Consider the following 10,000-nt stretch of genomic DNA (forward strand, 5'->3'; position numbering starts at 1 on the left):
GACATTTTAGACGTCTTAGGTCTCATTTACAAGAGGGATGTAGGAACTTCCTTCAGCTATAAGCGCAATCAAGGTAAAGAAATAGTACTTCCTCCTTCAACACCACATGTCATCATCAGTCCACCATTGCTAGAGGGAAAACGGGTACTTTTCGTCGGAGATGTTCACGGCTGTCTAGACGAGCTTGAAGAATTGTATCGTAAGTGTACAACATCAGATCAAGAGACTATAGTAGTTTTTGTGGGTGATCTTGTAATGAAAGGGCCTAAGACTGTGGAAGTAATCCGTTTTGTAAGAGAGACCGGATCGTTTTCTGTTCGAGGAAACCACGAACAATCAATGTTAACAGACATTTTCCACAAGCGAAACAACCAGCCAATACGAGAAAAATGCAGGTGTGTATTGGACCTTAACGAAGACGACGAAAAATTCCTTGAAAATCTTCCATACTCTATCAGCATCCCGTCATTGAATGTCATCGTTGTACACGGAGGATTATTCCCTGGGGTCCCGTTAAAGAATCAAGATCCCATGGGTATGATGTTTATCAGAAACTACAACCCAGAACGTTTCCAAGGATCCCCAAAACTTGCGGATGGGTTTCCCTGGGCTGCTACTTGGGGTGGACCAGAGCATGTTGTATTTGGACATGATGCCCGCCGAGGACTTCAAGTTTATCCTCATGCTACTGGTATTGACACTGGCTGTGTCTATGGAAATTATCTCACTGGTATTTTGGTAGAGGATGGAGTTTGGGACAACAGAAAGATCATCCAGGTGAAAGCGAAACAACAGTACTCTGCAACAAACAGTTGACAAAGAGTGAATTGGCATTTTGTTGACTGGGTCTCGGTTGTTTACAAGATGGATGACGTTATATTAACTTAATCACCATTGGTTGGAAAAGTGCTAATAAATCTAAGGGACATATTTTTTAGATGTTGATTCATCTAGTGGAAAGAACTATCCATGGATGCTTTAAACAATAATGGAACCATTCATCCACATTTTCAGCCTTTAATGTGTTGGAGAAAGGGGGATCTAATTCGTAAAAACTATTGGAGTCCATGCTGATTCTCTTTTTCTATACATGAATTCTTCATGTAGTAAGATGTTCAGTCCTTTCATATCCCATACCAAAGATCAACCTCTTAATGCATCCAAGGTCCCAAAAAGAATATGACAGCGTTAATTAACTTTCATTCTTTAACCTTCATGGACTATTGGGTGAAAAACCAAAAATAGCTTTAAGTGCATCCAATAATAATAATAATAATAATAATAATAATAATTTTTTTATTATTATTATTATTGGATAGTGTGTGTTCACATAAAGAGTGGTCACGTTTTGGGGTCCTTGCTGCAAGGAAAAGTAAACATCTGAGTGTTGTGTTGTGTTGTGTTGTTGACAGCACATATTGTTATTCAAAACAAGTTGTGTTGGAATTTTTGCAACACTATTATTATTATTATTATTATTATTATTATTGTATTTTCTTGAAATATGACTCTAAAGATCAATTAAATAAATATATAACAGTACAGAATATTTCCCTCTCAGAGTGCAAATAACAATTATTTAAGTTGCGGTCCCTAGTGATTCTGCGATCCACATACAACCTCTCCCTTTGCAGATTGCTTAGTTTCACATGTGCCACTGTCACATGGCAACAAGAAGTTGACATTTTAACTCTGGTTGAACTCTGTCTTACGTCACAGTTGTTAAACAAAAGCTCTGAAAACTTAAGTTGTCCAATGCAGAATGAATGTCACATCAAGTGAAGCACCAAAAAATTTACGGTAGTTGCCTTTCCAACTGTCAGGTAAAGCATTTATCTACCCAACTAAGAAATGCTTCCAATGACAGACAATCACAAGTGGAACTAGGTTCTCCTACCCTAGGAAAACAATGGGTTGGTCCTTTTACGTCAGATAGAGTTATGAACACAAAATTGTTTCAAAACAAGGACTGTTTTTTGTCCTCATCCGGGAAGATTACAAATTAAACTTTTCAGATATTTTAATAAAGGCAGAACTTTCTTTTCAGTTGTTTGGCTGCAATTGTACCCACAACATGCCACATGGTAGTTCAATTCTCAACTGATGAAGCCAATATATTACAGTCTTCTTTTGATAAGATAAACTTTATCAGTAAGGCTGGTACTCATACATCCAAGAAACAAAAAGTAGTTCTGCATTGCTGTCTTTTTCTTTTAACTTAAATAATCCTACTTTTACTGCCCTAGTGTTTATTCTTAGAAGTATGAATCAACTATTTAACATTAACAACTACATCAACATCCACTTTCAAACAAGAGCTTTCTATGGCTAACAACTGCTGGAAGCTGGATGTGAATTTATATGTTGATTTACAAGATGTCCTGCTGATTTCCATCCTCCATAATAAGTCATTTATTAATCCGCTCTCGTTCACTCTCGTCCAAGTGCACCGTGTTGATACAAGCCACTATGAGTTGAATAGCGCTGATGACTTGCTTGAGAATGCAGATGGGTAGAGTGACCCATGCAATTGCTACCCACAGACCAAAGGAAATATTCCCTATTGATACTACAAGAAATCACATCTATCAATTACACAACTTTGAAACAAAACAAACCAAAACATCTCTAAACTCTAATTTCGATCCAAATGCAGGACCTTCCTGAAAACCACCTCCAGGTGAGTGGAGCTCCCTGAGTAAATATTGTGATTTTTTAAAAAAGAGTCTTCAAGGAATAATCCTAGGGGGTAACTAATGTCACAAAATGACGGTTTGTAATTAAGCCTGACATAGCATTCTTGCTTTGCTGATGACACTGTATGATGATATGCAAGCAGGGAAATTACTAACTCCCTTTTTGTCTTTCTTCCCGTTTTCATGCATCTGATATTATCATTAGCCAAGAGGTCTCCCTTCCATCAGTTAAGAGAGTACAGTTTTGTACTCAAGGTGTTTTTTTTGACATTACCTGTTTCAGTCTTTCTGCAACCCTTATTTAAATCTGCAGCATGAGTGAGAAGGGCAAACATCTAACATATCAGATTTGATATCAATCTTGATATCAATCCACCAAAACTTACGTAGCAGCATATCAGACCAATCAGGTCACTAACTTATCAACAAGCTTTTGTTAATAGTAATTACTGCTCAATAATTACTTAGTCAATTAACATTGTTATAAAAGAAGGAACTTACCGACTGGGCCAGATGTGAAATGAATTAAGTACAACATACAGTAGAACAACTCATTGCCTGCACACATGGTAAACAGCACAACCTATCAATTGAAATAAAACCTTTTGTTGATACAAAACTCTGAGTGTTGCAGTTTACCTCTTGACACGTAAAGTCTCTAATATTTATTAAGAAGAACTATCTGTATGCTTTTTTCTATTATAAGCCACACCCTGTATGTTTATTTATTTAATAGCTTCAACAGAGCATGAAAAGACTCGAAGTCCATATGAACATGCCCCCATACTTGCATAAACATGCCCCATACTAACATAAACATATGTGATTCAATATACGAACAGATACATAACTAACAAGTAATATGACACATAATACAAATAAAAACAATAATACTACTACTAATAATAATTTATCGACAACAGACTGTTGCCGGGGTAACAGATCTGCATTTTGAGCAAATAGTTTTAAAAGTTCTTATTCGGTCAGGATCAAAAGCTGAATGAAGAAGTGACTTGTAATGCGAACAAACTTTCGTTTTAAAGGATGAAAGAGTAACTAGTACTTTTCTTAGTATTAAAAGGCAATGAGTTCCAGAGAGGTATAATCCTATTAAAGTAAGAATCCCTGAAGGTTGAGGTTTTAGTTAAATTAGGCTTATAATCAAATTATACTGATAAAGGAGTTCCTAGTTATTCTGGACTTACTATATGGAGTAACATACTTAAGGATGTCGAGGTTAAATAAACCATTACAGTATGCAGACGTACCACCAATTTAATCCATAATTCCACTTGCTACATAAGGTATTTTACTACCTGTTCCCTTAAAACAATAGAAGAATCATTACCCTGGAATGGTAGTACATTCTGAGAAAGAAGTTTCCTGATAAATCAATTTTCTTGTGACTTGCTCCACCCTTCAATAATGAACTAAAGAAAAAAAAAAAGGAAAATTTTTAAAATGAACAATTAAACACTAAACAATCAATGAACTAGTTTATTTGGAAATAACATGACAGCTGAATTTTTAGGGGAATCTTTGTTTACATTTTTGGCCTCATTAGCACAAGACTATTGTTTTCTAATCAGTCAGCCAAGAATAAAGAACTGAATATTGCATAATGAACTTGCTCTGAAAATTTGAACCTGATATACCTGATAATCCCTGAGCAACAATGCTTTGAAAATGTGAAATTTTACAAAGAATACATGGGATCAATCAGCACCTTTGTCACCCAAGAATTTATCAGTCTTTGATGGCCAATAACTGGCTCGTTATCAAAGATAAAAGGCTTAAACCCGACGATTTATCTACATTGAGCACACTTGTGTGTTAACTTAATAAAATAAAACATTAACAATGACATCAGCAAAGATTCCCTGATCTGGGGCCACAGAGAGGGAGGGGCTTGGGAGGCTATAGCCCCCCCCCCCCACCCAACTTTTTTCCTCTGGTGTTGTTTTCTTCTACACCTCTCCCCCACCCCTCACACTTCCGTGATCCATACCAAAACCTAGAACCTAGAACCCCCTACTTTATTGCACAGTCAGACAGCTATGAACTTTGTTGAGCCTTCAACTTGACTTCAACTGTAGTTTCTTTTCCCACGTGCCTGATTACCTCAGAAATATAATAAGTATCTTACTAAGCTCTTTTTCTCAGTCTGTACTGAAAGAAAATACAGACCCTAGTTTTTCCTGCTGATTTATGGCCCTCATGCTTGAGCCAAACATAAGCTGAAAAAAAGTCGACCCATAACTTACAGTACAGACCTCGAGCTCAGTTAGCAAGAGGTAACAGTCTGTCATTTCCCTCATAAAGAGAAGAAAGGCTTACCTTTGCACATGGATCCAGTGGCTAGCAATATCCAGGCAAATAAGCATTTGGAAAACAAAAATGTACTCTGGATAAAAAAGAGCCAACATCATTAATAGGGCTGTGGTGACACATCTAAAGAAAAAACAAAATAATATGTTAAAAATTCCAATTAATGCAGAAGAGAAGATATTACTGTTGTATAAAATCAGCAAAATGTTCAAGTGATCATAAAAAATAATGGTGTTCCAGTATGTGGGTAAAGTGCAGACTACTCTGCATATAATTTTATTGGTGTGTATTGTTAAACGCCTCATTCTTCAAAGAGGGGGGGTGAATAGGCCAACAGATTAGCGGAGTTTTGGAAATATCTTTGCCTGATTTCGGATTCAGTGTGAAATTTTGACAGATTTTCAGATCTTGCAATTCCAGTGGATTGGGATTTCAGCCTTCTTTTTGGCCCGGATTATGGAATTTTGCCTGTAATAAAGTTCAGGTTGCAGATCTCATTTGGCTCACGGACCTCTCAAATCTACATTCTTGCAAATATTGAGTGGATTCAGATGTAAGGACTTTTTTTAATGGATCGACGGATTTCTTTAAAAGCCCTATTCACCCCCCTCTTCAAAGAATGGAAGAACACAGTAGTGGCCGGGCATTCTTTTTTTTTGTGGCCAGGTATTCTGCAGTTTCTCTCAGGGTCAACTTCTCTTGGGGCAGAAAATATATTAGTAGGCATGGGATACTTATTACAGAGAATTCAAATTTTATTTTTAAAGAAGTGGGATTCAAAATGACAACATCATGGAGTGGAAGTGGCATGTGGCACTTTGAAAGATACAACCAACATAAAACCTTCAGAAACCTTTGGCAATGCTTAGAAATATTTGGGCAAACTGGAGAAGATCTCATGCCTTTCCCATAGGTCAAGGTTTGTGAGAGCAACTAGAGAATTCAGGGCTGCCCAGGGCTACCACATGGAAATTAGTCAAAAGCTTTTGAGGAATGAGGCATATAGCAACAGGCACTTTTTATTATTCCATGATATGGAAATAAATGGCCCTTTATTCTATAGTTTAGCCATTAGCAGGTGCAGTGTCTGATTAATTATGTACCTGTCAGTAAGCATGTCCAGCATTGCTCCAAACATCGTACCTGATCATGATAAAATAAGATTCACAACTCATCAATGTATATCAGCTCTGACTTGTAACCTGCTATTTTTTGGTATTGTAAGCAGCTTCTGTTGTTTTCATTTCATTTCATTGAGTCAGTTGTTATTCTTTTGTTTTTAGCTTGAGTATTGAGCCAATCACGAGCTGCTACGTGACTCTCACAATCTTTGTAATGGTTGGGGCTTTATAATAGCCTAATCTCTGTGTGCTAGTTAATTGAAGATTGAAGCCTCCACCAACCCCACCCCCCCCCCTCCCCCCCCAGTCCAGGGGCAGATAAGGGGATGATAGGGGGATATAAGCACTTTTGATAAGAGATCTGTCCCTTGGGGGTGATAAATTAGATGTGTTTTACATCTTCATAATGTCCACACTTCGGGAATGAAGGAGATTTGACTGTGGTTGAAAAGACTGGTACCTAAGTTCAAGCTTGTTATGAAGCGGACTGTAGTCATCCCATTTGCCAATCTGAGAGACGAAAACTCACATATGAGACAGTGTGGTACGCTGGCAGACCCAATGTTCAGTTCTTGCCTTTACCAGTGCCAGATCCAAAGTGCCCTTGGGGGTCTAAGGAATGAAAGAATAGCTATGGGTTTGCAAGGGGCACTCAATGCATCTTGAAGAAGTTTTAACCACAGACAGCGCTAGCAGTGATTTACCTGCAGCTTGTTAAGATTGATAGATCTAGAATCAGCAGTTCTCTCCAAAAGAAAAATTAAAACTGGCCGAAAAACGTCTTGCAGGTTCTATGAGGATGTCATTTCTAAGCTGATCAAGCTCAAAACTAAGCTACAATTTGTGACAAAATTCGTTGGAAAAGTACACGACTATACAGATTCAAAGCTTTCGCAGCTCACTCTCCCCTCACAATGTTATTTTAACACAAGTTTCTGAGCCCATTTGCCAAAACAACATTGTGGAAGGGCAAGGGATTGTAAAGTGTTTCAACAATTTTGTCCGAGACTGTAGCTACACCTAAATTGAAGCTCACTGAGTTCGGAGCAAAAGCCTCAGATATCTTTCAGGTTGATTATGCACCCTTAAAGAGGAAACCTCGTTTGAAAAAACAGAATGAACACCGCGCTGCAAAAATGTAAGGATATTTGTACCTCTTGGAGGACGTCAGCGTTTTGGAAAAGATTGCCCTGGCTTAGATAAGGATTCTCTTAGCAAAAAGGGTCACATACAAAAAGAGAATGTCTTGAATTTAAAACAAAGAGAAAAGAAATGGGTTGAATTATCAGTTTCCCAAAATGACACACTTCAGTTAAGCATTGATGAAAAGGACTACCTCGCAGGCTTACTAGGCAAGGAAAGAGGTGAAGCAACTACTGTAATTCCTCCCACATAGAAGATGAGAACAAGGATGAAGATCATGATGATGTCGCCTGCAGTGAGGAACAAGGTGAAAGTGATGATGATGACAACTGCAGTGTTTCTGTCCTGCCCAAACCAGGAGAGGTGTCTTCATCAGATATTGAAGATTATGGTCCATATTGGAATAATTCATCAGAGCACGTCCATGCCAAATGTGGATCATCTTTTAGACTAAATTTTGTATATTTGCATTTTGCCTGGTTTATTTTAGCCACTCGGGGTTAGGGTTAGGGTTAGGGTTAGAGTTGGGAGAATTCTCAACAGTTATGCAAACCCTCAACTGCATCTCAAAATTAAATAACTGTCTCAAATTCTCCCAACTCCCCCTCTTATTTAGATGAGGCTATGGAAACACAGAAAACGTCAATTTTGCCAATTACCTACAAGTAACAGGCGAGAAAATGCTCTGAAAAAACTGCCAACTACATCGTTAACAGTTATCTTTTGGTGACAGTGTACATGTTCAAAATTAATGTTACTATCAGTGCTTTTTGCTAATGACATCCTCTCATTTTCTGTTTTTTAAAATTCTAAGAACTTTGTACTAGGAAACAAACTCAGTTATTATTTGTTTTAGAAAACAGACATGCCTTATAGAGACTTTTTGTAAAACAGTGTTCCATGTTTACGTGTGTAATTACCTAAAAGGGATACAGTTGGCTCAAATAAAGAGAAATGTGAGTTTTAAGACTTGAGGTAAATACTTATAAGCTAAAAAAAATCGTAGCCTTAAAGTCCTTTCTAAAAAAAGCCCTCCCCCCCAAAAGTGACGATAAAAACAAAGTGACCCTCCCCCAGGCATAGTAGAAACCCCCCCCCCCCCCCCCCTTCCTGCTATATAATGACCAGTCCCTAATATTTGATCAGGGCCTTTGTCAAATCCCCCTATCTGCCCCAGCATGAACATAATCATCACACTTTGTTACAGGGGAGGAAATTTACCCCATTCGAGACCAAAAGTACCCAGTCTTACTTTGATTAAAGTATCTGGCAGCATATCCATCGAATGCATCAAGTAAGCCACTGGCTAGATACATCATAGCAGCTACTACATGATCAGTCGACATGAAGTAAAACGATAAAATGGCCAGAATGATTCTTGCATAACCTGTAAGAAAATAATTTTACAAACGAAATGCTATGAATCGGAGATAAAAAGCGCGTTAAGGAGTCACTGAAAGCTGCAAAAGTGTAAAAATCTTGGATGATACAAGGAGCAAAAAAGGCTTCTGGGAGTCTTGTTAGCTTCGAATATGCTCCGTAAACATTAATGACACTTTAAAATACTCACCAATTAAATTTGGGATAAAAAGGAATGCATTTTCCTTCATTTTCAAGTGATCACGAACCGTTTCTTTTTCCAAGGAGTGGGCTGGGAGAGGGTGTTGTTTTCTGACATAGACATTTGTCACGTGACAAAGAAGCCATCTGTTTGCACTATTGAGGAGCACTGGGGCGACAACGATGGGCGTTTGCCTACGTACTTACTCCTCCATAGAAGTTGTTTTTTTGCAAATATTACTTTTGTGAATTAAACTCGGCATAGTTCAACTTGGTCATGGGGAATTGTCATACAGTGGGACCGAATGAAGCCATAGTTCGCTCAGGTAGGACAAGTTTCGCAAATGTTATTGTGCATCGTGAGTAACAATCGCCACTAAACTTGGAACCTACCATCATAAACATGTGATCACAAAGGGACGAAATCAGACTAAATTTGCTGGAAATTTTAAGTTTAACGCGATCCTTCGTAATTTCAACGATGCAGTTAAGTCATATTTAACGCGAATCATGCTTGATCTCGGGGAAAGAATCTTTGAAAGAGAACGAATTGTTGATGGCAAATCATGCCTAATTCCACGTAGAAGCGAGCATGTTCCGCGTTCTGATCTTTGCGTCTCGCTTAAATTTGTATTTTTAGGTGGCTGTTGCGGTAATGATGCGAAGAAAACTGTCATAGGAGGATGGGTTTGGGCCTGGGCTTTTGTTACAGACGTACAATCGTGAGTAGTGAGAAAAATAACATCTATCCCTGCTTAGAAATGATAAGAACGTAGCTAGCTGTCGTGCATTACGTGGTCGTCATCTTCGTAACGAAACCACCAAAACAGGTGCGCTTTGACATGACATATGGCAGATTTAAAAGTCAGCAAAAAAGAGAAACAAAAAACACGAAAATGCACAACGAACTGTCTGGCAGCCAGACAGGGAATCTTAAAACTCATGACCACTAATGTAAGGAATTCGATTAAACCTATTAACGTTTTGGATAACGAATAAGACAAGAAGCCCCTTCTTGCTTGTTTTTTTGTGAGTCAGTTACGTACACACATGGACGGTTTTTGCAGTGAGATGTTGCCGAGATTTAATTGGAGTGTGTTTCAAAAATTCTGTCCGGTTCCCGGAGATCTCAACAGTACCTGAAACGTGTTT

At 38.1% G+C, this 10,000-nt stretch overlaps 3 protein-coding genes across 3 annotated transcripts in view; 2 read left to right on the top strand and 1 right to left on the bottom strand.

Moving 5' to 3' along the window:
* Positions 1-929, top strand: part of LOC138047438 (bis(5'-nucleosyl)-tetraphosphatase PrpE [asymmetrical]-like) — a 1,081-nt gene extending 152 nt beyond the window's left edge. The window contains exon 1 of the mRNA XM_068894290.1: positions 1-929. This exon is cut by the window's left edge and continues 152 nt beyond it. Within this exon, the coding sequence (XP_068750391.1) occupies positions 1-816 (816 nt within the window). The 3' untranslated portion in view covers positions 817-929.
* Positions 930-1,443: 514 nt separating this feature from the next.
* LOC138047440 (CDP-diacylglycerol--inositol 3-phosphatidyltransferase-like) lies at positions 1,444-8,994 on the bottom strand. The gene is made up of 7 exons (XM_068894293.1): positions 8,859-8,994; positions 8,541-8,675; positions 6,128-6,167; positions 5,034-5,147; positions 4,045-4,126; positions 3,198-3,279; positions 1,444-2,569 (listed from the first exon to the last, which is right to left on the bottom strand). The coding sequence occupies exons 1-7, from the start codon at positions 8,896-8,898 to the stop codon at positions 2,409-2,411; spliced, it is 654 nt and encodes a 217-aa protein (XP_068750394.1). The 5' UTR covers positions 8,899-8,994; the 3' UTR covers positions 1,444-2,408.
* A 15-nt stretch (positions 8,995-9,009) lies between these two features.
* LOC138047437 (flotillin-2a-like) overlaps positions 9,010-10,000 on the top strand; it is a 13,221-nt gene continuing 12,230 nt past the window's right edge. The window contains exons 1-2 of the mRNA XM_068894289.1: positions 9,010-9,174; positions 9,489-9,570. Of these exons, the coding sequence (XP_068750390.1) occupies positions 9,126-9,174; positions 9,489-9,570 (131 nt within the window). The 5' untranslated portion in view covers positions 9,010-9,125. The remainder of the gene's footprint in view (positions 9,175-9,488; positions 9,571-10,000) is intronic.

Source organism: Montipora capricornis, chromosome 4, assembly GCF_036669925.1.
Source record: "Montipora capricornis isolate CH-2021 chromosome 4, ASM3666992v2, whole genome shotgun sequence".
NCBI classification, from domain to species: domain Eukaryota; kingdom Metazoa; phylum Cnidaria; class Anthozoa; order Scleractinia; family Acroporidae; genus Montipora; species Montipora capricornis.